At 44.7% G+C, this 27193-nt stretch overlaps 1 protein-coding gene across 4 annotated transcripts in view; it reads left to right on the top strand.

Annotated features, from left to right (window-relative positions):
• Positions 1–20445, top strand: part of CNOT10 (CCR4-NOT transcription complex subunit 10) — a 418130-nt gene extending 397685 nt beyond the window's left edge. For all 4 annotated transcript variants that reach the window (XM_085630585.1, XM_085630583.1, XM_085630584.1 and 1 more), the window contains 2 exons: positions 9558–9633; positions 20167–20445. In XM_085630585.1, the coding sequence (XP_085486711.1) occupies positions 9558–9633; positions 20167–20324 (234 nt within the window). In that variant the 3' untranslated portion in view covers positions 20325–20445. The remainder of the gene's footprint in view (positions 1–9557; positions 9634–20166) is intronic.
• Positions 20446–27193: the final 6748 nt, after the last annotated feature.

Raw genomic sequence — 27193 nt, forward strand, 5'->3', positions numbered from 1 at the left:
ATGTAGGTGGTCCGTAGGGGCACCGTCTGTTCAGCTCACCAAGGCCCAGGGGCTTCGGGTGCAGGGGTGCCTTTTGACGTTGGAGTGTTCTTACCGGATCGGGTCGTGGTCAGGAGGAGCCTCTGGATTCACACTGCTGGCGCCATCATTGAGAATAGGAGAGGTCAGCCAACTCTGGATATAAGGTCAGGATCACTGGGGAGAATTCACTGCACAGGTGAGCCACTCAGCTCACGCCGTGAACGTCTGGTGCAGAGTGGGCAGGAGACGCGGATCCGCCTGGTTCCGGAGTCCTTGGAGTAGGTTTCTTCAGGACAGGGTCTGCATGTCCACGGGAGTCTGTTTTTCGAAGGTAGCAATCCTCCCAGGGGTTTCAGAGGTCACTGGCTGCAAGACAGGTCGCAGGTTCGCCGAATCTGGAGAGAGGCCGGTAGGGCTGGGGCCAAGGAAGTAGTCTTCTGTCTTATCTGCAGGGTCATCTTCTTTCTTCTTAAGTTGTTGCAGATCTGAGTTCTAGGTCTAGGGGAGCCACCTAAATACTAAATTTACGAGGCATTTTTAGGTGATTAACAGGTATCGCCAATGGGCACCTAACCTGGGGTGACTTCACCCTCTATTCTGCCATCTGGGAGGAGGGAAAGACCTAGCCCTGATTTGAGGGGTCTCCCCATCTGCAAGATGGTGGGGACTGAATGTTGTGCTTCACCTCGCCTGCCCCACCTTAGGGGTGGGGTTGGAAGAGGTGGGCACACCTATTCTTTTGAATTTTTCTCGCCAGTGTTCCTGCCCAAAGCAGAGGTTGGGGTTCACTTTTCAAAGGTGGCATGCCCTTGAAGCTTCCCTCTTCGAGCACTGGGCCTTCCTTGCGGAAGAGCCATCACACCTCTGCCCAGGATGTTCATTGTTTTTGCTCCCAGAGAGCAGAGGATCTCTACCCAGCGATCCAGAAACATGTCTGGTGGTGGCTGGCTGCCTGCAGCCGGTCGGAGACCACACTGAGGTTGGCCCATTCTCAGAGGGCACCTCTGAGGTACAATAAATCCCACACTGTCATCAGTTTGGATTTATTGAAAGGAGTAGTTTGATAGTAAACACTCATGTGTTCAGTGAAGTCATCATGGTCCATTGAAACTCGAGTTGTCGAGTTTCCAGCCCATGTATTCTCTATGGCTTCACTGGCGCTTACAAAATTGGGAAAATGAACCCCAATATTGTAGGGACATATCTGCTCATGCACATATTCTCACCTGTGGTATAGGGCACCCTGCCTTAGGGCTGAGGCCTGCTGGAAGGATGACTTACCTGTGCCTTCAGGCAGTGCTAGTTGGCATGGTACCCAGGCAGGGTGCCATGTCAACTGTCGTTTTTTCCCTCACGTGGGCATGCAAGCTGCAAAGGCAGTGGCATGCTCCCAGTGAGGGGGGGAGGGTTCCAGGGGACCCTCTTCAGCTCCCAGGCCCTAGCTACTCATAATACTATTTACTAGGGACTTACAGAGTGTAGAAATGCCAATTAGGGATTTGTTTTTAGGGAAGGAGCACTGGTACAGGGGGACCTGGTTGGCATGAACTCTGTGCACTACATTTGAAACTACATCAAAACCAGGCAAAAAGTGGGGGGCTAATCTTGCAAAAGAGGCACTTTCTCACATGACCTCCTCCCAAAATGAAACGGGATGAAACTAACCTTCCCCCTGGAGAGTCTTCATCTTCTAAGTGGAAGAACCTTGAAATGCCTACTGCTTTGGCATGGACAGTCCCAGGTCTGTGTTCCACTGTGAAGTCCATTCCCTGTAAGGATATGGACCACCTTGGCATTTTGGGATTCTCACCTTTCATCTGTTGTACCACCTGAGAGGCCTGTGGTCTGTCTGAACTAGGACGTGAGTGCCAAACAGGTATGGCCTCAGCGTCTTCAGGGCCCAGATCACAGCAAAGGCGTCCCTCTGTATGGCACTCCAACACTGTTCTCTAGGGAGTAGTCTTCTGCTTATAAAAGCAACAGGTTGGTCATGTCCCTCATCATTTCTTTGGCCTAGGACTGCATCTATCCTATGCTCAGAGGCATCTATCTGCACAATGAACTGCTTGGTATAGTCTAGAGCTTTTAGGACTGAGGCAGAGCACATTGAAGGATGCATTGACACTCTGAAGGATGCATTGACACTCTGAAGGATGCATTGACACTCTGAAGGAAGCAGAGTGTCAAAAGCCATTTGACACATCACTGTCCAGTTTTCTTTCTTTGGCATCCGTTTGGAGGTACGTTCTGTGAGGAGAGTTGCTATGGACCGATAGTCCTTCACAAACCTCCTATAGTACCCAATCAAGCCAAGGAATGCCCTGACTCGGTCCTGGGTTGTTGGAGCTACCCAGTCCACAATTGTCTGGATCTTGGGTTGGAGCGGCCGAACTTGGGCTTCACCTACCAGGTGACACAAGTACTTAACCTTTCCCTGTCCTATCTGGCACTTACTTGCCGTGGTAGTGAGGCCTGCACTTCTCAGAGCCTCAAGGACCTTGCCAAGGTGGATCAGGTGATCCTGCCAGGTGGAGCTGTAGACAGAAATATTGTCAAGATAAGCTGCACTAAAGGATTGCAGCCCATCAAGGACTTTGTTCACCAACCGTTGGAAGGTGGCAGGGATATTCTTTAGTCCAGAGGGCATCACAGTAAACTGGAAGTGCCCATTTGGGGGCTGATTTTTCTTTTGCTCCAGGGGTCCGACCTATCTGCCAGTACCCATATGTGAGATCAAAGGCACTAAGATATTTGGCTGCCCCTAACCTGTCAGTTAGTTCATCTGCTCCAGGGATTGGGTGTGCATCAGTTTTTGTCACAGCATTGAGCCTTGCTTGTTCCACTACAACAAGGCTGCCTATCACAAACCCCTGAAACTTAGCAAAAGTCATCCTTGACTCAAGAGAACAATTATTGAACACAACAAAAAGCATTTAAAGTTGCAAAGTGTCAAGGATGTATAGCCATCTTCTTATACCAAATGTAAGCCTTATGAAGAGCGGTGTAAGGTTCCAACCTCTGATCTACTCTATCAACACCACCCATGTGCCTATTATAGTCTAAAAATGCACACAGGTTTGTGCACTTCAGCAACCTGACCACAAACGGTCACAGGTGAAGTACTTTCATTATGAATGGTAGTCAGCATGTAGACATCTCTACTGTCTGCAAACTTCACAGCTAAAAGTTCCTCACTACACGACGCATTGCACTGTCCCTGCTCAAGCTTTTGACAAACAAGTTATTGTGGGAAACCTTTATGGTTGGAGCGGAATGTGCCACAAGCAACAGTGTCCACTTTGACCAATTCCCTAAACAACTGCACACCAGTGTAGAAGTTATCTACATCTAAATGGTGACCTTTGTTAAAAAGTCCTCTACCAAGTTCCCACACAATTTTCTCACTTGCTCCAAAAGTGGACAGACAACCAGGGGGTCATTCCTGGAATCCCCACCGGCCTACTCCCTGAAATTAGAGACATATCCAGTCCTACTCTCACACAGCATATACATCTTAATTCCATAGCGTGCCCTTGAACAAGACCAAAGACTCACCCACAGATATTTCTTTCCCTGGAGCATAGATCTTAGAAATTCGATCTACAAAGTATCAAGGATAGGCTAATCTTAAAAAGACAGGCACAATCAGAGTGATCTTGTGGCAACGCTAAACCATTATCGACAAAATGCAGCATCCGAAGCAGAAGCAAATACCGAAAACGACTCATGATTGACGGAAATATAGCTGTTGCCATCAAGGAACTCGTAGACCAATATGAAAACATTCATGGCTTCCTTATCAAGCCCATCAAAAAAGCTAAACCCAAGAACTTCAACTCGTCCAGATTTGTGGGAGTCCACTGGGTAGCTCTAGAGTGGGACCTAAGTATGGCACTGTTGTCCCTCAAATACTGTTCAGCATACAAATTAGTCTGCTTAACAATCTCCTCCAAAAGTACATCGTCCATAAACAACTGAAAAAAATGTATAGGCAAAAAGTTTACAGTATCCACTCTATAACCTAGGACACAAGTAAAGGCAGGCAACTCCGGCTGCACCATGTCTGGGGCAACCCAGAGGTCAGCTCTTACAATGGGAAGCCTTGCAGTTCCAGGCTGCAGTCCAGAGGCCTCTTGCTGCACTATCAGCACATCAATGTCCTCCTCTAAAACAGGCACTTCATCTGCTCTGAGAGTATCTTCATCGTCCGATGATTCCTCTCAGACAGAAAATTCACTGCCAGCATCTTCTACCCCTTCTCTGCCTCAGATGAAGAGTCGGTCTCATAATCATGGTCAGAGGAAGACTCGAAAAGCATACCAACAACCTGCAGAGCAGTCATCTTGCGGCTAGCCATAAGCCTTACTAAGAAAGGAGACTTCACAAACAAGTCCGCAACAACCAACACTGTGCAAAATAAGTAATAAGCAAAGTGTGGCTTTATCACAAAGATCTATATACTCAAAAACTATGCCAGACACAGCTAGAGTCACCAGCACCTACTCTACAGGGACACAGCAAAAACCAACGATATCCCACTGGAAAGAAAATACAAAGCAAATGACTCCCAAGACAACAAAATACACATCGAGCACAAATGCAAAAAGAATTTCACACACAATAAAACAGAAGCTAAACATAATGCCATTGTTACACCATTTACAAAAACACATTCATGCAGGGAAATGATACTCATTTAGAGTAAATAGTACAAAATACGTTTTTCTTACCAAACACATGCAACTACACAAACTGTAGAACTACCAGTGACAAAACCGCAACCTGGAACATCAGTTAAAAGAGCAAAAACCTTGAGAAAAAAAGGAGAAATAAAACATTACAATCGCAAATGACAAGAAGTAAAAGAATTAACATTATAACACGCTATGTCACTACCCAAAAGGCCTATCTACCACCAAGGGGGCAGAAAAAGTAAATAACCGATTCCTCGTCCCATTGGGACGACGCTTACCCAATGGGCCACCCCCAAACCTAAATATATAAATATATACATATCACTGGTGCTAGTGGGTTGTCTCCCCCTCCCCCCGGAGGGGGGGGGGCAGATGGGCCTCAAAATAGGGCTGATCTGCTCCCAGAGGGGGGCAGAAAATGGCTAAAAGTAATTAAAACAATTATTAGCGCCAATAGGGGCGAACATTGCCCAAGGGGCCACCCCAAAACATAAATATATACATATCCCTGGTGCTTGTGGGTTTTCTAAACACCCCTTCCCCCGTGGGCAGATGGGCCTTTAAATAGGGCCGATCCCCCCACATGGGGGGCAGAAAATGGCCACAAGTATAAAAAAAGAACTGGGAGGCTATTCTTGCCCAAGGAATCGCCCCCATGCACAAAGATAAACACCCCCCCCCCCCCCCCCCCCCCACTAGGAAGCAACCCTTGCCCGAGGGGTCACTTCCATTCCCTTAATAAAGAAACTCTGGTGTGGGCATTTCTGCTGCAATGAGACATCTGGGGGGAGGAAAAACTATTTCCTTTCCCTCGATGCCTCTATGCAACACAGAACTCTTCCGCCCCCCTGCTATTTCTCAAACCCCCCAAACTCCACCCCACGCCCCGGACAGGAAAAACCTTCCAGCTTCTCTGAAACCTGGAAGTAAATGGCTTCCAGCGAGTCCAGCGGCTCTTGATGACGTCGCCACGCTGATGTCATGGGATTGCCGAGGGGGCTTCGGGGTGGCAGCCATCCTTGTTTGTGGGGCCTAGCTGGGCACCCCCCCCGCACCCCATGGGCGGGTGCTCTGATGGAACGGTTCAGTCATAAGCACACACCCACTGGTGCTAATGACGTCATGAGCACTGGAGGGGTTAAAGGTTTATTCAGAGTATTCCCTCCGATAAAGTCGCCTCCACCAACCTGGTAACTTAAAACAGTACAGGCTGGCGACTGCATAGGTAATATGACTGGGAACTCGAACCACCCCTTCCTGCTGGTCGTGATATTAAGATACCTCAATGAGATGTCACCTGGTGTGCGTAAACTCAGTGTTAATGCTTCTTTTAGCTAAATGAAGAGCGACTATGTACTGAGATGTGGCACTGCTCTGCAAGTAAAAAGATGGTTAAAAGGTGTTGCATACTGCCAGGAACTAATGGAAGAATATTGGTCTCTTGTGCCAGCCTGTCCCGACTGAAAAATATCTGGGAACTGTTTACCTTCGCACATCAGACAGACAATAACATTTCTTTGGTGGCCACAGGGTTTATGTGAGAACTGACGTTGGGACTCTTCCCCGGTGGGTGCGATATGATCAGATGACGAATATTTTAGAGATAACTCTAGATGATCAGGCGACAGAAAAGGCCATTTTAATTCACATAGCCATGACATAAGTTTGTAATTTGGCCAGGGGTGAAGGAGAACTATCCACTATTTCACATTTATACGCCACAGAATATACTGAAATGATTGGAATGTAATCACCTAGATGGACATTATCTTGATAGAGACTTGTGAAAGTTGTTCTGTAGCTGCTTTGCGCTAATATGATTGATTAGTGGATCTTGTGGGAAGCACGGATGTTTATCCAAAGTTTAAAAAGCAATAAATATATATATATTTTTTTAAACCTTCCTGCTATCATCCCACCAGCAGGAATGTGGTGCCCACTATTAACTGGTCTCTTTAGGGACCCTGCGTGTAGATCTGTGGCGTTACCAACTCCTGAGGAATGTTGCACTTCCTTAAAAAAAAAACTGAGACTCCTTTCCTTTCTGCATGCCAGCATCAAAACCAAAAATAATCTTTTCTCTCGCCTTCTTCTGGTGCTGTCATCCTTTCAGTTCTTAATACTTTAGTGAGAAAATTGAGGATCTTTACGTAGCTGGCACCAGCAAATTATTGATATTTAAACGGACTGATCCTGCACAACACACCTGGAGAGCAGATCTGGATAAGAGGAAAGTGGTCTGTGCCTAGATTTATTGTCGGCAGAGGTCTTGTGCACCAATAGGATGATTGCATGTGTTTTTTTAAAACCTTTCCCATCGTTTTCGTATGCCAATCCTATGTACCTTTGTTGGTGCAAATAGTCACCTAAGTATCCATCAGAAACTTGATCTGAGAAGTACTTCTAATGTGAGATATGTTTAACCCAAAGAATTATTTTGTCACCTTGTCCTATCCAGTTATGTTTCCATTGATGCTATAGGGCTGAGTTTCTACTTGAAAGGTACAGGAACAAAAACTGGAAGGTTTAAGTGAAGAAAGCAACTTTATGCGTTTTAAACCAGCATTGGCAAAGCCAATAGGTTTCTCTTTTGGCTTGGTCAGTGTTTTTTAGTGATGTTACCGATCAGCACAGACTGCTGTGCAACAAGTTTTAAAGTAAAGAAAAAAACGCTAAGATGAAGCCATCGCTGGCTGACGACAGATCAATAAATCGCCCTATTTTCAAATTTTTGAAACTACAGGGGAAGCATAGAAATACAAGTGTCCCCTGCTCATAGAGCTAAAGTGGTTAGAACAGTTCCAGTTCATTTGCTGGTTGCTGTTGGTATAGCAGACTACACGGAATGCCCTTTTGAGCTGTGTTCCAGCACTGGTATGCCGCTCTTTGCACAGGAGAGATATTTGCTCGGCCATCAAAAAGCCACATTCCTTCATCACCCACCCCCAAGTGTCATCTTGGGCAATGATATAGTGCTGGTTCTTTCCTTAAATAGGTGGACAAAAAAGAAATGGAGAGAGGTCTCTTTTGCATGCCTGCTCTTGTGAGCCCCATAGGCTTCCTTGGGGACACAATAGGCTCACCACAGGTTATGTCACTCAAATGTGACACAGAATTTCCTTCTTATTTAAGGATCCTATGACTGTATGACCCTAGTTAATGACTAACATTGGCCAGGTCAGTAGCTCTCAAGGGGCGGGTCCTAAGCCCAGTTTAAGTTTTTATTGGGGTTACGAAAGATTTTGGAGCAACAGCACATGTGCTGTCTCAGGCGAAACCTAAAATTGATACTAGGCCTTGTCATATTGCTAATCCAGATTATTTGAACTGAAGAAAAATAAAGCCTACTTTTTATTTGCAAATTTTTAGAACAGGTGGACTGAAAATGTACCATTTGTAAGTGGGTGAAGGTCTGGAGATTAGCTACCCAACACACTTGAAAGAATGAGACTTATTTGGCACGCCACGATTTTTGTAGAATATTTTGTTAAATGCTCCTATAGAACCCCTTAGTGAAGCTAAGGCTTTTAGCCAGTTACATAGCTAAAAGGCTGAGAAATTAACAATTTTCTGTGCTGTGATATGGGCAGTTTAGCACAATTTGTGAAAGATTTTCTCAGGTTTGGAGTGCTATTAATAGTAACTTGCTTTTCCCAATTTAGAGATACAGAATCCTAGATAGTGAATCCTTTTTTTCTGTAGGATGAGGCAAGTATCGCTAGTATTTGCAGCTCAGTTGTTCACACCACTTGTGCATAATTCATTCTCTGATCCTTAATTACACTAAGTGCTGTTTCCTGGTAATGAGTAGTGGAATTGCACAGGTAATAAAATGCCCATCTTTCAGAGTTAATCATCCAAAAAATGACTGATGCAGATAGAATCTATTTTCTTGAGATTGTGAAAGTGATTGCTGCTAGAATGTTTTGTTCTGTTTGGGTCCTTTGTGGTTGCCGGTTTGGTGCTCTCTTGACATGAACTTATATTCTGGTTGTTTGTTTTAATCAAATTTGCCTTTATGGTTGTAGCAGGTGTTCATGCTGCTGTTGTAATTGCTAGGCTCCTCACTCTTTCATAGTTTCGGTGATAGCTCTCGAGGGTTTTCCATTAGTGGGGTTCTTTTTAAGAAGTTTGCTTTGCTTGTGTCAGGCTTGAGTTTTTCAGAGATGGTGGGAGAGCACAGAATTTTAAAATATCCTACATTAGCAATTGTGATATAGTTTTCCTTCCATTAAATCAATTTGATATTAGGATTGATCTACAATTTGCATTATTTATGATAAACTGTCCTAAAGCTAACAGCTGCACTATTCTACAATTGATTGAGGATATCATTCTGCACCGGCTACGTGTGTCCTGGATTCTAATTGTGTACTTGTTTCAAAACTTGTGGCATTATGGACTGGCACCTCTGTGTATCTTTCTACAGATCATTTGTTTAATTCTATCTGCAGATAATCCTTTGGTCAAATTAAATCCCTGTAAACTGAGATTCACGAATGCCATTTCAATTTTTACAATGCTAAGTCAGTCTGTAAAACACCTTTTATGGAAGTAAATACAAGTAATAATTATGGCAATATGTAGTATAGACTTCATACTGAAATGTTTCTAGGTGCAATGTTGATTGGCAAACTTATCACACTTTGATGCTCATGGCTTCCACTTGGTAGTATGAAAGTTTGTGTCTGCCTTTTCAGGTTTTCTAACCCAGGTATCGAGCTGTCATATGCCATTGTAATTTTTCACATCTCCGTATTTGCATTTCTTCAGCTCCAAATTGGCTTCAATTTGAGACGGTGTGTATGTATTTTTGCTAATGTCAGTTCATGGATTTTTCAGGCTGCTTCCATGATTCACCCCAAAGAAATTCCACCCGAGGCTATTCTGCTGGCAGTTTATCTTGAACTACAGAACGGTAAGTCAGTGTAGAATGCATATTTAAAGACACATCCTTATGTTAACTCGGATCTGTGTACCCATCATCTTTTTATTTTTCCCTTTCATAACTACTGCTGTAAAAGTGATTTTATTTTTATTCTGTATAGGCGTGTCACCTTAAGTAAATGTGACAAACTGGTATGTTTGGGCACCCTGAAAAGAAGAGATAGTGACGCTTTTTGTAGAAGAAGCAACACATGATAGAGATTTCAAGAAGATCTTTTTCTCATGGCAAAGAGATCCTTCTTTTCTCAATACAAGAGACCTTGTTACATTACTTGAACCCATGCCCATGTTGTATGGAACCTGGTCTCCCCACGCCTCCTTTTCCAATTCTCCTTCCCACATTTCTGGATTAGTCTCAGGGTGTTTTTTTATTAATTTGGACCTCAACTTGTAGCCTTTGCTACTGACCTTTCTCAAGTAGTGCCGCTATCTAGACCAACTCTTGAAATATTTTTTCTCCTTTGAGAATTTGCAGTTTGAAAAGAAAAGGATCTGTTCTTGTATGTTTTTCTTGTGTAGTGAACTCTTAAGAGCAGAAGTTGTAGATGGGGGGAGGAATGATAACCCACATGGGAAATAGTTTATTACTCTTGAGCTAATCATCCTTTGAGGATTTATAGTTGTTGCTTCTGGTCTGTTGCCCATCCTCTCTTATGCACTTCATCCTACTGTGACTCACTGTATGCAATACTTATGGTGGCAAATGGAGGTATGCATTTGAGTCTCTCTCAAGTTGAGAGGGGTGGGGGGGGTAAAGGAGGGAGTCCTCATTGCAAAGACACCCCAGAATCCGAAGATGTCCCAGAAACCTTTGGGACCTCCAAGCTGGCATCGGAAAATAAGTGTCTTGCACATCCACTAATCATTTTTTGAATGTCAACATTAGGCTCTTTTTCTTCCTGGGAGAGTGTTTGGTTCGGAGAAATGAGTGATGCCGATGTTGACATTCAGGTATAATCGCTGTCTGAGTCTGAACCAGTGTCTGAAAATGTCACTACTTTGGTGGCAAGGAAAGTACCTCTCTCAGAAAGAACCAGTGGATTGATTGAGCTCTTTACATAAATAAGAATGCATCCTTTCTTTGTTATAACGTCTAATGCCCTTCTGAAGTGTCTATTTTAAAATATTGTTTCAAGTTCTTTGATATTTGCTTGTAATCTGTCTAGAACTGCTTTAAGATTAGTTATGCCTTGATTACCAAGGATTTTTACTTCTAGCATGAGTATTTATTGTACCAAAGGTGAAACTGTCTTGAATTCATCTGTTGCTAAAAATGATAGGGATATATTTGACCTGGAGGCCAACTGGAGCAATGTTTGCGTTTAAAGAACCTGTAAGGAATTTTGAATGTAGTTCTGCTCTAGTTAATATTTTCTGTAATTTTTCTAAATTAGAAAGATTAGAATTATGTTTGTTAATATAGGAACCACTCACAATTTTAGTAACATAATGATAAAGATTCTAATTCTGATATAGTGGCAAAATAGAGGGAACCCATAGGAGGGAGTCGTTAGCTTATGTTAGAGAATCTAAACAAAGGATCTAACAAACAGTCTGCCAAACAAGTGAGCAAAAGAAGCGCAGCCCAGTAACTCCTTGAGAGCTTGAGTATATGGTACATGGACATCCAACACCCTAAATACTGGAAGGCAGCTCGCAGGACCCAAAGAGATCGTGTAGTAGATAGGTGAAGGTACAGTGCCTTGCTGGATGGAGAAAGTCGTCGACGAGTGAATTGTCTTCACCCGCATGCCATCAGAAGAGAGAGATGAAGGCTTTTGGAGCTGCCGGAGGAGAAGATGGAGGAACTGAGCTGTACTTCCTCTCTGATGTCACTCCTGCTGATAGTCCTTCCCTCTCTTTTACACCTCGTTGAGATTTGCTAGGACTACGCCTTCCAGACCTATGAGAATTCCTTTTCAAGGCTTTACTGGGACGGTCTTTAGAAGGTGAAGGAGAAGACCTACCCCTTTTCACAGACCTCCTAGAAGATAAAGCGATGGAGACCTCATCACTATCACTGGAGACTGGTTCCTGCCTTGACTTAAGCTTCTGGAGCCAGGTCAAGAGACGCCCCTCTCGGTCTCGCAAAGTCTTCGTTGAGAAGGTCTGGCGTATCTTACAGTCTGCTGCCTTATGGTCTGGGTACAGACAGTAAATACAATCTTTGTGCTTGTCCTCCACATAAAGTCTCTTCTTAGCACAATTTGCACACACTTTAAAGAGGGCTTTCTTCTCCTTGTCAGACATATTGACACGTAGTCTAAGCAGGTCTTGAAGAAAAACAGGTGAAAAAACTGTAGGAAAAAGGTTGACAGGAAAAAACTAGGCAGATCTCAGTGCAGACTCCCTTGCACAACTTGCGGTAGAAAATCTGAGGGTCTGAGGTTCTCAGGAAGGTTCTAGAGGGTGAGGCTGATCTGATTGGTTGTTCATTTTATTTGGTCTCTTTTACAAAAAGAGGTGGATATGTTACAAAACTAGAATGGGCCTAGGCCTAGTTTCTTTTTTGTAATGGTTTCTAATGCTATTTTATGTATACCGGGGACTCCCATCTTGACGACGGGGAATGATTCAAGCATGGGAATCTATGAAAGTTTCCAATACTGGAAAGCTAAAGTTTCAGGTAAGTAACTTGTCTTCTTCTGATCGGTTGAATTTGTATGGTTAGAGTTGGTGCTTGTGACTTTCCTGCCAACCTATGCCGGTGCGTTATGGACCATGAGTGTTTGGTTGTCACTGGGTGTGTGTGTTAATGTTTTACGTCAAGTTGGCTAGTGGATTAGTGTTTCTAGTAAAGACTTCTAATCACAGAGTCTTCACCCTTTAGATATTCCCCAGACGTCCCCAACTGGCAACTTTTCCAGAACTACCTTTGCTTTCCCATGGGTGGCACCATGTGGCTCTGCACTGACTCCATTCCATTCAGGAAATGACATGAAGAGCCTCGATAGGCGCCACTTGGCCTCAACCTGCCACTCTCATACACCTGAGAAGGTACAAGGATGTCACCATTCTTCCTGATCACACTACTGAAACCGTTTGCCTTCAAAGCCTATCTCTCAGCTTATCCCAGCACAACCTGAGTTTTCAGGGCCATTTGCGACACCTAGGCGGATTCAATGCCATGCTCCACGACTCATTAGATTCCTTCTGACTCTACCTGGTGTGCCGGCGGGCCCTATGTAGCTGCCCTTTGATGGGACTCGCTTTTTGGGGACCAGACAGATTCCGCTCTTGAACAGATCAAAGAGAGCAGGGCAACAGCACACTTCCTGGGCTTATCTGCCCCGCCTGGCCAGCTGCACCAGCCCAACCAATCCTTTCATGGCGCTGGCAGAGGCACCCCATACCAGCAGCCATTTCAACCTCAGCAATCTGCCGATCAATTTCATGCCCGAGGTAGCACCCAGGGTCAACTAGCCAGTTGGCCTACTGACTCAACCCCCATAGAACCCCTGCAGACCCCTCCTTCTTCTGCTCTCTGCCAGACGTCTCAAGCGTGCTCTTAGGGGCACACAGTCACCTGGATGTAGGCAGGATCCAGGGATTCTTGCTGGGTTAGCAGGCCGTAACATTGGACAGGTATGTTCTGCAGCCTGTCGAGAAGGTATACACTCTTTCCTTCAGTGCCACTCCGCTGCACCTTCTTCCTTTCCCAGAACAACTTTGGCAAAGGGGCTATCAAAAGGGTGCCTGTGGCAGAAGTCGGCCATGGTTGTTATCCCCACTACTTTTGGGTGCCAAAGAAGGTTTGAAGCCTATGTTCAACTCCTCCGGAAGAACAAATTCAGAATGCTGTCCCTGGCCCAGGCCTTACCAGTCCTCGACCCTGGAGACAGGAGTGTGGTGTATCTGCACGACACCTATTTCCATATTCCCAAGCTGCAGGCCCATCAGCCACCATTTGATAGAGACATCTAGCCTCAGATTTCTTACCTTTGAATAGCCCTGGCATCAGATGGCATCCAGAAGATTTTTTGCATGAGCAGAACCCCTGCACACTGATAGGTGGAGTTGATCGGCTCTACGTGGCATCATGGGCATCGTCTGCGCCGAAACTGAGGTCCGCACTCCTATATAGGAGCAATCTCGGCGCTTTGATGTCAGTTATTTTCTTTCTGTGTCAGTCAGTTGAGTTTTTTTTTTGGGGGGGGGATTTTTCCTCTTGATTGAGTCACGAATTTCTTTGAGAAAGGCTGGGTCTAAATGTGTGGCGTCTGTCATCGCACCATGTCGATTACAGCCCTCCACCTTGTGTGTCTGTGGTGTTTCGAGTGCAACCGTGACTACCAAGTCATGCTCGGACTGCCAGGCCATTACACTGAAGGCTTTGAGGGAGTGGTCCCTGAAGCTTATAGCGGCCCAGTAGGCGACGCCGGGTGACTCCTTGGAGATCTCAGACCTGATCAAGAGGGAGGTCGTCGGACCGCTCCAGGAGCGCCAAGTCTTCTTCCTTCCACTCCAGGTCATCAAGACATTCGGGAAGAAGCCCAAGAAGTCAAAGCATACTTTGACTTCCCTCGTCCATTGTCTGACGCGATGAAGGAGCATCTACGTTCGAGGCATGGTTCTTCTGAATCATTGCCAGGGCCAACTGTGAGCCTCCCAGCTTTTCCAGGGCAACCCCGCTCAGATAAAAGAATTTTACATGGCCATACATTATGTAGTTAAGCGGCCGGAACCCTCAGGCGTGCCTTAGGGCTCCGCAGGGTCAGAGGGGGACCCATCTGGTTCCGGCCTCCGCTCAGATTGGCTCACATTGATCCGGTCATACCACAGCAACCTTCCCTGGTGCCGGCCCGACGCCAATTCTCCCAACGCCACTGGCGGCGCCAGCCCCATTCTGATAACCAACGACACAGAGACACGTCGACCGGCGCCAACAGGACTCCCAGGTCAGAGCCTGAGCCCTATTCTGAAGGGCTAGGCATTGGGGAAGAATGGGAGGGTTCACTGACCCTTTAAAATACAAGTTGGAAGAGGATATGGACTGGTGTAAGGAGCTTGGTGAGGCCAGAGGTCTGGACACATCTCCAGATATTGGTATGCTTTCTCCCCCTTCCAGGGCTATGGAGGAGGGATATTCATATTCCATGGTGGTGAAGCGGGCAGCTGAGGTCCTGGAGTTGCCCTCGGTGGCAGTCAAGTCTAACATCTTGATGGAAGTGCTACAACTGGGAGCTTCCGCTTCCGAACCCTTGCTCCTTTTTAATGCAGCTGTAACAGATGTCCTACTGGGAACCTAGTCCAAGCCCAGCACAGGGGCTCCTGTGAACAGAACAGTTGCCCACCTGGGTACCCGAACTTCCCCCCCCCAACACCCCACCCCCTTAGAGCTTGTTGGTCCAAGCCTCTACATCCCATGGTGTGTTTCCTCCAGCACCCCCAGACAGGGAATATAAGAGGCTGCATAGCTTGGGTAGGAAGATGTTTTCTTACACCAGCTTTGCATTGCAGTCGGTGAAAACTGCATGCTTATTGGGACGCTAGTCCCACATTCTGTGGGATATGGTTGCGCAAGTGCTGCCCCAGGTCCCGAAGAAGGCCCGGGCTGTACTCTACCAAGTGGTCACGGATGGGAGAGACACAGCAAAGTTCACCATTAGGTGTGGTTTGGATAGGATTGACTCGCTGGGGAAGAGCGGTTTTGTCGGCAGTGGCAATTAGACGCCACGCCTGGCTGAGAGCTTTGAGCTTTTCAGGAGAGATCTAAGCTTCCATCGTGGACATGCCCTTTGATGGCAACCCTCTCTTCTGAGACCATGCAGACTCAGCACTGGAGAACTTTAAGGACTTGCGGGCTACGGTCAAGTCCTTGGGCCTAGCAGCTACCCAGCATAATCCCCAGTCAACCTATTGCCCCTTTCACTGGCAGTTCATAACCCCATACAGGCGGGTTTTACAGATAGTTCGGAGGGGCTACTCCCTTCCCTTCGAATCCTCTTCTCCCACTTTGCCTCCATCTCATTACCGGCTGACGGAAAATTATTTGTCCTTGCTCCGCGAGGGAGTCACCGCTCTCTTGGCCAAGGGAGCCATAGAGATGGTTCTGGTGTCAGAAGTAGGCAGTAGTTGCTATTCCTGCTACTTTCAGATTCCCAAAAAGAAAAAAGTGCTTAACCCTATCTTAGATTTGAGAACCCTCAACCCCTTCTTCAAAAAGAAGTTCAAGATGCTCACATTGGCTCAGGTTTTGTCTGCCCTGGACCCGGGAAATTGGATGGTAGCTTTGTAGTTGCAGGACGCCTATTTCCATTTCCCCATCCTGCCTGCCCATCAGCGTTACCTGCGGTTTACAGTAGGACACGAGTATTTTCAATTCATTGTGCTCTCTTTTGGCCCTACCAGCACCCCTCGGTGTTCATCAATATGATGCCGGTGGTCTCAGCTCATCTGCGTAGATCAGGGGTGCAGTCTTTCCCTATCCCGACGACAGGAGCCTGAAGGCGGGCTCGTCCCAGGTCACCTTTAGACTATGGCAGACCAACTGCGTTTGCTGGGGTTCACTATCCATTATCTTCGCAGGCAGGCATCCCACCAACAAAAAGATATACACCTGCCGTTGGATGAAATTTGTATTATTATTGTACAGAAAGGATTTTTGCCTGTCTTCCTGTTTCCCTTTATGATATTTAACTTTTTATTTTGACCTTTGCCCAGCAGAGCTGTGCTCTGGGCACTCCGAAATGGTATGTTTCTGCCTTCTTGCAGCTGCCTGACCAACCCTGTTTATTTAAATATCCCATTGTAAATAGATTTCTTAAAGGTCTTGTACATATGTTCCCACCTTCCCCTTTCATTATGCATCAGTGGGACCTTAATCTGATTCTTACATTCCTGATGTGTGCTCCTTTCGAGGCTTTACATTATTGTCCCCTCAGTCTGCTTACAATCAAAACAGCCTTTCTCATGGCATCTCCCCGTAGGGTGAGTTGAGCTGCAGGCTTTATCATCCAAGCCTCCATTCTTGCCGAAAGTGGTAACCCCATTCCAATGGGGGTAAGTCCATCACCTTGCCCACTTTTCTACGCTCTGCCACACATCTCAAAAGAAGAAAAGCGACTCCACCGTCTGGACCCAAAAAGAACATTGTTGTTCTACCTTGGCCGCATACGAGGGTTCCAGGTGGTTGACCAACTCTTCATGGGGTATGTTGGAGCGAAGAAGGGCGGCACGGTGCAGAAATTAACCATTTCGCGCTGCGTCATTCTCTGTATTAAAATCTACTATGCACTGGCCAAGAAGCTGCCCCCTGAGGGCTTAAGGGCTCATTTCAACAGAGCTATAGCTGAAACCACTGCGTTAGCAAGTAGAGTCGCAGTCCTGAACATCTGCCAGGTAGCAACGTGGGGGTCCCTGCACACGTTCACCAAACATTACTGCCTGGACAGTCCGGTCCGCAGGAATGGGCATTTTGCCAGTTCGGTCCTGCAGGACTTTATAGTTTATCATGTGCAGTCCACTATCAGGGACAGTATTGCTTGGGTATCTATTCAAAGGTAAGGAATCTGTGTCTAGATATTGTCTCTACCAAATATTGCATTACTGAAGGTAAGTAACTTGTTCTACGGTTTATGGTGGGAAAGGAGCATTTTCTGTTTGTGTTGCTCCCCTTTGGTCTCAGCTGCGCCCCTCGGATGTTCACTCAAGTGATGGCAATGATGGCAGCAAACCTTCGGAGTTCAGAAGTTGCCATCTTCCCCTATCTCGATGACTGGCTGTTGAAGGTGGACTAGTCCCAGGCAGTTGTCAACCACCTCCAGACTACAGCAAACCTCCTGTCATCTTTGGGGTTCACCATTAACGTGCTGAAGTCACATCTGTCTCCTTCTCAGATGCTCCCCTTCAGATCCATTCTGCGTACGGTTCTGTTTGCGCCTTTCCTAGAAAGAAGAGTTCAGGACTTTCATGCTATGATCACAGCCTTTCAGCCACAATCCTGGATTGCCGTGAGGTTGACTTTGATGGGAATGATGGCGGCCAGCATCCTACTGGTCAAGCACGCCAGGTAGGATATTCAAGCTCTGCAGTGGCCCTGTGCCAGAAGGCCTTGCAACTCTGGAAATGGCTGGACCATCAGGCATTTACCTGGTGGTGAACCACCTGGCTGGCTCCTTGAATACCATGGTGGACGAACTCAGTCATTGACATCTAGCAGATCACAAATGCCATTTGCTCCCAGAGGTGGTGTAAGGTCTCTTCCGCTAACGGGGAAAACCTTGGCTAGTTGTGTTTGGCACCACCGAGAACGTACAATATCTGCAGTTCTGCACGTCACCTAGAGTGAAACTTGGTCCTTCTGTATGCCTCTCTGCAAATACCTCTTCTGCTCTGAGTTCTGAAGAAGATCAGGACCGACTGGGCCCAAGTCATACTAGTGTCCTCGTTTTCTGCCCTGAGAGAATGGTATGTAGAGTTCCTTGTTATGAGCATCTGTCCTTTGATCAGGCTGGCCCTTGAGGAGGATCGGCTGTCAGAGCAACTAAACAAGGTTCTGCTCCCAGGCCTACACAATTTCCACCTTCATGCTTGGAGATTGAGTGGCGACAACTGAGCACTTTTAACCTTCCTCCAGAGTTGGTTAATCTCATCCTGACAGCAAGATGTCTCTGGGAAAAAAACTGTATACGCCTGTTGTTGGGAGAAATTTGTGACTTGGTGCGGCGCACAGTAGATAGACCCCTCCAGACAAACTTATCTGATGTGGTGGTGTTTGTTTTGACTCTCGCCTGGCAAGGCTTTGCTCTCAGTACAATTAAAGGGTATCTTTCGTCCTTTTTGTGGTTGCTGGATCAGCCCTCCGTGTTTAAATCCCCAGTGGTGATGCGTTTTTTTGAAATGCTTACAACATCTGTTTCAGGTCTGTCCCTTTGTTATGCCACAGTGGGACGTTAACTTGGTCCTCACATATTTGAGGTGTACTCCATTTGAGCCAATCCACAGCTTCTCACTCTCAAGACTGTGTTCCTTGTCACTATAACATAAGCACAGCGTGTAAGCAAGCTTCAAATTCTCTGTGTCAACCGACCATAAACCACCATTTTACTAGACAAACTGGTTCTGCAGACGCAAACATCCTTCTTGCCGAAAGTCGTGATGCCGTTCCACGTCAGTCAAACAATCACCCTGCCAGCATTCTATGCTCTGCCTCACACCTCTACGGATGAGGAGAGACTATCGCATGGACCCCATCGCATGGACCCCAAAAGAGCACTGAGCTTTAACAGCAATCGTACCAGAGAACACCAAGTGAGCAATCGGCTCTTTGTAGGGTTTGCTGGAACAAAAAAGGCAAGGCCGTGCATAGGTGGACTATCCACCTCAGGATTGTGCGCAGCATTAAGATATGCTGTGCATTGGCCAACACGCAGCCTCCAAAAGCACTGCGAGCTCATTCCACCAGGGGGGAAGCTGCTACCACTGCTTTGGCACGCAGAGGTTCTGTCCTGGAATTTTGTCAGGCAACTACGTGGGCATCACTCCATACTTAGACAGAGCACTACTGTCTGGACAGCCAGGTTTGCCATGGGGCATTTCGCCGCTTAGTCCTATAGGACCTTTTGGTTTGAGTCCACTCACAGACACACCTCCAAATATGTACTGCTTTGGTATCTGTAATTGGACTCTAGCTATTAATAAGAAACCAAGTCTCGGAATCTGCACACTTGTCACAAGCTATTTTTTTTAGGCTCTGCATCTGGGGGCCTGTGGAAAACTAGAATGGATACTTGGAGAATGTCACATAATTGTGCGACCCAAGTGCTTCCTGATGACAATTGTTATAATGTTGGTTCCATGAAGTGGAGGAGAGGCTAACTCAAAACGTACACCTGACTGTTTCACGATTACTAACCTCCCACCATTTATACTCCCAAGCACTATCTCGGAACTCGACGCTGACCTTTAACCTAACTCTAAGTAAGTCCATATCTAACATCTAAGTTTGCATTAGCCCTATAAATGTACACAATGTGAGACCGTAACCCCTATATTAATCCAAAGACTAGGTTATATTCCTGACACTAATCCCGATACCCGGCACTAACTAAACGCCAAACACTCAACTTTAAACTAAAATATTTTTTTCTAGAAATTTTAAAAGCAACTTGTCTAGAATTAGATCTGCACTACACCCCATGTACATTTCTGATAGTCAACCAGTGTTCAGTGTAAATTAACTACATGCCTTTTAGAAACTCAAGGACACCTCTTCCATTGGCTACTTCTGCCGCCCAGAAGTGACAATGCCAAAGAAAATTTGGAATTTCTGAAAATCATTCGGATTCACATTTGGTGCTAAGATGTGGCAAGGTTATACTTGTAAAGCAGTGCGAATAAGTAGAAGTGACAATGCCAGGGACACTAAGCAAGTTTTGAAAAAATTTCAGATTCACATTTGGTGCCAAGATGTGGCGATATTATGCTTGTAAAGCAGTGTGAATAGGTATGTTTAAATTGAATGCAAGATGTTAGACTATTTAAACTTGGTCTTCTCTTGCAGGCAACACTCAGCTCGCCCTACAGATCATCAAAAGAAACCAGCTGCTGCCTTCTGTAAAGACATTATCAGATGTCCGAAAGAAGCCGGTCTTCCAGCCGATTCATCCACCAATGCAGCCTATTCAGATGCCAGCCTTCACTACAGTGCAGAGGAAGTGATCTCCAATCTGTTTGATGGACAGAAATACCACCTAAAACCCACAGGAGGGTTACTGTCTGGACTCTTAGGGGGTTTTGAGGGTCTCATCTGCTGCATCAATAAATGTCATCCTGGACTCCCCTTAGTGTGTGGGAAGTTTATTTTTTTAATCAAATTTTACTTATCAAATAAATATAATAATTTTAATCTCTTTTTTGTAAATGTCTTGAAAAAGAAAAATATCAAAACCGTTTTTATAAAGATGTGTATGTATAAAACAAAATAAGGATGTATGATTAATGGGATAACCATGGCTCTTGGTTATTTTCTCACAGTTTCCAGCTGTTTCAATTGCATATAAATAAGGACAAACAAGGGGCAGCGATTGCACGTTCATCTGCAAGTCTTCAGTGTCTCATTAGGTCCTCTTCATGACTGTGAGACACAGACATGTTTCCTACATGTGGATTATTGCATGTAAGAGTATCAAGAGTAGGAACCAGAATTGTTTTTTCATGTACTTATTGTTGACATAGAATTGATGTGCTCAATGCCAAATTTTGACAGCAATTAATCAATGTAAACATTAATCCCTGCTTATTTCATCAGGATCTCTTAACAACTGTGAAGTTTCACACCTCAGATTTTCTATTTTTTCAGTAAGAAAATGTTTTAAAACTGATTTCACTCAACGTTTTTTTCATCTGCCCTGTTGAGGAAACTGTTTGTCCTGCCTCTGATATATAGTTTCTGTCAGAATGCAATTCTTATTAACCAACTGCCCTTCATGTGGAAGAAAGCAGCCACTGACCATTCATTCAAGGAGTGACATTTTTAAGAAAATGTCAAAAGGGGCACTCAGAGACAGAAAAGACGTCAGAATGAGAGGTTTGATGCAGGATATGCAGGTAGATTAAGGAAAAAGAAAAAGGAGTAGGCTAGAAAGGGCTCCCTTTTATCATGGCCGTCAGTGTGCCTCCATCTGAGAAACACTACCACAGACTGAGATCTTCTGATGAGAAAACTCCTGGTAGATAAAGCCATGAATATAATTCCTCTGACACCAAACATCCATTTGGAGACCTACAGCATCGCTGTCAAAGGGCTCAGCTCCAACTTGGTCACTGTCATGAGTTGCATCAGCTATAACTCCTCAATTTCGACAACACTCAAGATCTCCACCGTCAAGAGTTTTGCTGTCGACTTCGATTAGATCACTGCGCACAGCATCATTGGCACAGATCAGATCTGCATCGACTAATTCTCCGCTTCTAGTTCAATCATTGTCTGCGCATCACTCTCCAATATTGAAAAGGCCTATGTCCACAGTGTCTCAATCACCTTCAACGTGAAATAGGACTGGAATGATGCCATCTCCATCTTTTTTGACACCACCAAAAAGGTCTCAGATAATATTGTCATCCCCAGAGAGGTCTGCATTGCCTTCAATACATTCTGGAGTTCTCCTCCACAGACTGCTGAAGAAGCTACACTTTCTAAAAGTCACCATGTTACAAAGTTGGAATATCCGGACACCGCTCCTTTGCCACTTTGACCGTTAAGACCAAATAATCCCATTTGAGGTTCCACCTCTGGAGCCCTTGAACCTTTCACCAATTAGAAAGGTGTCAAAAGCCACATCCACAGCTTCTATTTGAAGTGGAAGCCTCTATTTCTTGTTTCTACCGCTCCCCCCAAAACACATAGCACTAAGAACCAAAGATTATATTCTTGTTCTAGATCACAATCTAGATCTCCTTAATAGATATCACTCATACTTTTTGCACTCCTACCTCTCCCTCACACTCTCCTTGTAGAGCATCTCACTTGAACGATATCGCAACTTTTCAGGATGTTCTAGTTAGAGGAGCAGTAAAATTAAACACCCCATTTAAGACTTCAACCAGCCGTTCTGTTCTATTAGAAACCATTAAACCTAGTGTTACTGCAAGACCACTCTTACTTCTAGTGCTGGGTCTACTACATATTGCAGAAGAAAGATTTCTCACCACTGCAAATTTAAAAACTTCAAATTCTTGTCTTCTGGGAAAATATAATCCTCAGCAAAACCCTACGGTCATTAAATCTGAACCAAAATCTGACTCCATCATTGTTACAGCTGTCAGGCGAAAATACACATCAGCCCCAGGGTCCACTGCACCTCCAGAGCTAGAAAGTAATAGATTAAATGTAACACAGAAAAAAGATGTGTGGGACAGCTTCCACATACTTAAAAAATGCTTGTGCTACAGTTCTCCTTGACCGGTACCGCAGGGAAATTTGGGACAACATGAAATCTTTAGTCTCTGATTCACTACCACGTAGGCAACAAGATTCATGGAGATGGTTTAAGGTTATCTACTATATAACCTGGTCATAAGCACTGCAGTGGATTTGGATGAACTTTTAGCAACTGTCTATTGTCATGGAATCTCATTAAGAAGATCATCATGGTTTCATGTATCCTCTTTAAAGCTAAGACACAGTTAAAGATTGCTCATTTATCATTTTCAGGATCCACACTCCTCTGCCTGCGCACGAAAGATATTAAGAATGAAGCAGAAACTTTGAAAGCCGTAGGTCTAGAAGAACAGATAAAGTTCATCAAACAAAGATATGTCTAGAAGAACAGAAATGGTCTTCAATCAAAAATATAGACGAAAGAACAAGAGTTATTACTATGGGAGGGTTCAAATCCCACAACTACAGTGGCAGTATCAAAGAAGGTACCAAAAACTAACCTCACCACCCCATCCGAAGACATCTCACTCTAGAGGGAGAAAATCTTCAGGCAGTAGACCGTGATGCATTAACACCCACCTTCAGTTTCCCACTCCTGTAGGGGTTGCAGTGACCTAATTCTTGTAAGAGTGGAAGTGTTTAACTACAGACAAATGGGTGTTAAGCCTCATTCAAAAGGGTTTCTCAATTCGATTCAAGGCTATTCCACCGCCTGTTACACCTAAACCGTCACCGAAATATCCTCTTTTACTACAAGCGCGGGCAAAAGAAAAGGTTCCATAAAGCCAACACAACAATGGAGTCTACTCATAATATTTTCTCATACTGAGGAAAAGTTAACCCAAATAATTTCAACTGATTTTAGATCTACTGTTCATAAACACATTTTCTGTAAAAATGAAATAAAAATCTGAATGTTGGCTCTTCATCAATCTAACCGCACACAGAGAAGAGGTGAATGATTGTGTGGAATATACTAGCAGGGCACACAAATTCACATCCCTGTTTTATGTGTGCCCCAAAAGTAGGAGACAAGCATTATCTACTTACTGTGCTACCTTTTGGTCTAAAATCAGCACCTCAAACTTTCTAAAAAAAGTATGGTAGTAGTTGCAGCTCATTTAAGGAAGAAAAGATCTTTATTTATCTACATCTCGCTGCCTGGGTGATACAAGCAGACTCTCAGTCAAAATCATCACAGGACTTCAGGATCACAGCAGTGTTATTGACCAAGCTTAGCCTCTAGATCAAGAACAACAAATCCACAGGAACACTAGTGCATGGCTAGCAAGGATAGATATTTTAAAATAGTTTTATTGGTTTGTATCAAGAAAGAGAATTTAAAATACATAATTCAATCCAATAATTTTATGCGTAGAGTGGATTAGGCTTAGACACTATAAAACCAATCGAGTTCATGTAGTACGACATCAAATTAAGTACTTTCATTTTATTAGATACTACAAAAGAATCAGAAACCGAAAGCAAAACTATTAAAAGATGTGTTGTATAATCAGGAAATAATATTTTTCCATAATAGCATTTATCACCACTGTGGCTGTGAATGCTATACTTATTATGCCTCAAGATGTTCATCAAAATCGCACAAAGTCTCTTGAAATGTAGCTAAACAATTACTTCTCATAACTAAGTATTCAGACATTCTGACCCGCACCCTTTTAGTGTACCATTGTTCCATAGAGGATATTTCACACGATTTCCATTGTTACAACACTAATGATTGAAACAGCAACAAATATAAAATTGTGTTTAGATTCAATAAGATACTTTGTTCCCAGAGTATCTGAATAAAACTATATGAGTCAGGTGAAAAAAGTTAGCTAGCTTATAGCAGATATACAGAAACATTTTCTCCCAAAAACCTATCAATGTGGGACATATAAAAAAAGAAAGTAACCAATCTCCTGTGGAATAAGATTGGCATCGAAAACATTGCTCAGGCACAAAGGAATAAATCTGAAGACAAAGACGAGTTGTAAAGGAAAGGATGCGTCTGGAAAACAGCAACATTCTTTTAAGGTTAGTTGCCCACTGCGAATTATAACCCATTGTACTAATCGCTTGTGACTGACTAGGTTTTATGCTACCGTTTGTATCTTTCTTGGTTTTAACAAACAAATGAGGAAAGAACTTGTGCCTCCATCAGAATGGCATAGCTGCTGCTAGCTGTAGCATTTGCTAACGGTGCTAATAATTTGTCAATCTCTTTGAAAGTTACCATAGTCCTAAAATGTTGTTGCTGATAGTGTCGAAAGACATACTCAAGCGAGAAAACTTCCCTTCCTTTCCTGAGAAACAAGGACCGTGGTCTGATATAACCCCTTATAGTGATTAAGAAATAACGTCTGTGTGACCTCATTTTGAGTTACCTGATTTGTATCTGGATCCAGCATCTCTTGAAGGGTGTTCATATTAGATCTTACTTTTATCGACCATGCCAATATTCTAGCGATATGTTTGTTTTTAGGTCAAGCCTATCTCAGCACGCATGCGCTGATCTATGGGGAGGCCTCTTGGAATCACTCCAGACTTTCTCGAAACTTGTCCGCTTGATTTTTCAACTTCCACACATTCTATTGGCCTTTGCGTGTGTCTTGCAAAAATGAAAGCATGCAATTGGCCAAAGGCGGGTGCATGTCCCACCTTTTCAGTAAATGTTCACTCCCACGGCATCCAGCGGTTGGGAGCGAGCAGCGGCGCGCAGGGTGCCAGCTGCATTCCTCGTCGTGGATCATTAAACACAGCACGGTCGCTTTCAGTTTAGCAGCCGCACTTTTTTTTTTCTTCACTCCCGACTTCTCCTCTCTGACCATGCCTCCCTCCTCTCCTCCCGCCCCCGCAGCCTCTCGACCATCTCCAGCAGTTTCACATCTGTATTCTCTCACTTCTACCTCTTTTCTCGGTTTTATTTCCCCTTTACATCTTCAATTAATGCCCCCAAACTCCTTCCCCTCATTCTCATTCCCCCTGCCCTCTCATGTCAACTCAGTCTTTACTTCCACTCACAAATTCCTACCTCGGCTCTGCCTTGCCTCCCCCCCCCCCCCCAGCGTCCCTCTAGCCCCCTAAGTTCTCTCTCACCCCCACAGCCGTAGATGCTTTCCTCGCCCACTTCACAACCCCTAACTTCACCTCCCACGTTTCTTCTAGGAATCCACTCCGCACTACCCTTTTACCCCTCACCCTGAAAAGGTAACACACTCCCTTTCGCTGCCCTCCCATACTCATTTGCCCCCGACACTCCAATTCTTGGCTTGAGTCCTATCTTGCCTCCCCATCTCACTTCCACACCCCTCCCCTCGTGCATTTGCACCCTCCTTATACTATCCACCCCATCCTCACCGCCCTATTTTGCCTCCCTCATTCCTCATCTCCTCCTTTACCACCTCCCCACATCCTTCATAGCCACGCCCATTCCTTCACTCACCTTCTCCCTCTTTACTCTCCACTCCCTGTTCCACCAGCCATCAATCACCCCTTCTTGCCCTCATTCATTCCCAGCTCTCTTCCACTAAGATCCACTCGTCCCTTTCTCCCCATCATACTAACTTACTCCACGCCCACTCATTCCTTCACCCATTCTGTGTCCTCTGTGTTGTACGTGTAGCACGTGCTCCGCGTTTACCTTGTATTGTGTGCTTAACTCTGTGTACTCTCTTCTACTGGTACTTGATTTACGTGTACTCGGATGTTTCTATGTCTTTTCACCCTTTTTAAACGTGCTACCACCACCTGAATGACTTCCATATCGACCTTGCATGCTCTACATGTACTCTGTACTCTGTGCTGTCGTGTGCACGTGCTTTGTGCTAGGCATGTTTTCTGTGCAATATACTACCAACTTGTGTTTCGTGGCCTGCCTTGTTCTGTGGTCTCTTTGCTGTACATCTACCGCCCTCTTACCTGTGTTTTACATGCACCCTTTCTACCCTGCGCTTTGCTTACACTAAGTTCTAAGTATGTATTACCACAACAGGGCCCTACTGTAAACTCTGCTGTGCATATATTTTACAACATATTGCCATGTGCTCCATTTGTGGTGTATATTCTGTGTTGTACACTTACTCTGTGCTATACACACATGCACTCTGCTCAACTTAGACCATATTTCCCGGATTTTACATGTATTTGTGCTCACTGCAGGGGACTGTGTTCGACCTCATGGTCACAGGTCCAAATCCCTGCATATTCACTCAACCTTTCGTCCTTTTTGAGGTCGAGAAAATGAGTACTATTGAGTAGGGTAACCAATAGATGTGTTATTCAGCACCAAGATGCCCCTTTAAGGGTGTAAGTGCACTTTACAAATACACGTTATGTTACTATGATGAACTGCCCCCACCTAACAATAAAATCTATAACAAAAAAGCATTAGAACAGGCAGGGAAAAATTGACAGCATTGCATAAATAAAAAACTAGAACACATCTTTGGTGTTAATTCTGGTTTTTATTAAGGTACTTCAGTTGTATATATAATGTTTTCTAGGTTATATATAAGGTGACAAAAATGGTTATAACACTTTTTTTATTATAACTTATAAACATGCTGCACAACATTCACAATGCTCTACAACACATATTAAAAACGTTACCAAAGCCAATAGATCTGTCTATACACTTATAAGG

This window comes from Triturus cristatus, chromosome 10 (assembly GCF_964204655.1).
Source record: "Triturus cristatus chromosome 10, aTriCri1.1, whole genome shotgun sequence".
Classification (NCBI taxonomy): domain Eukaryota; kingdom Metazoa; phylum Chordata; class Amphibia; order Caudata; family Salamandridae; genus Triturus; species Triturus cristatus.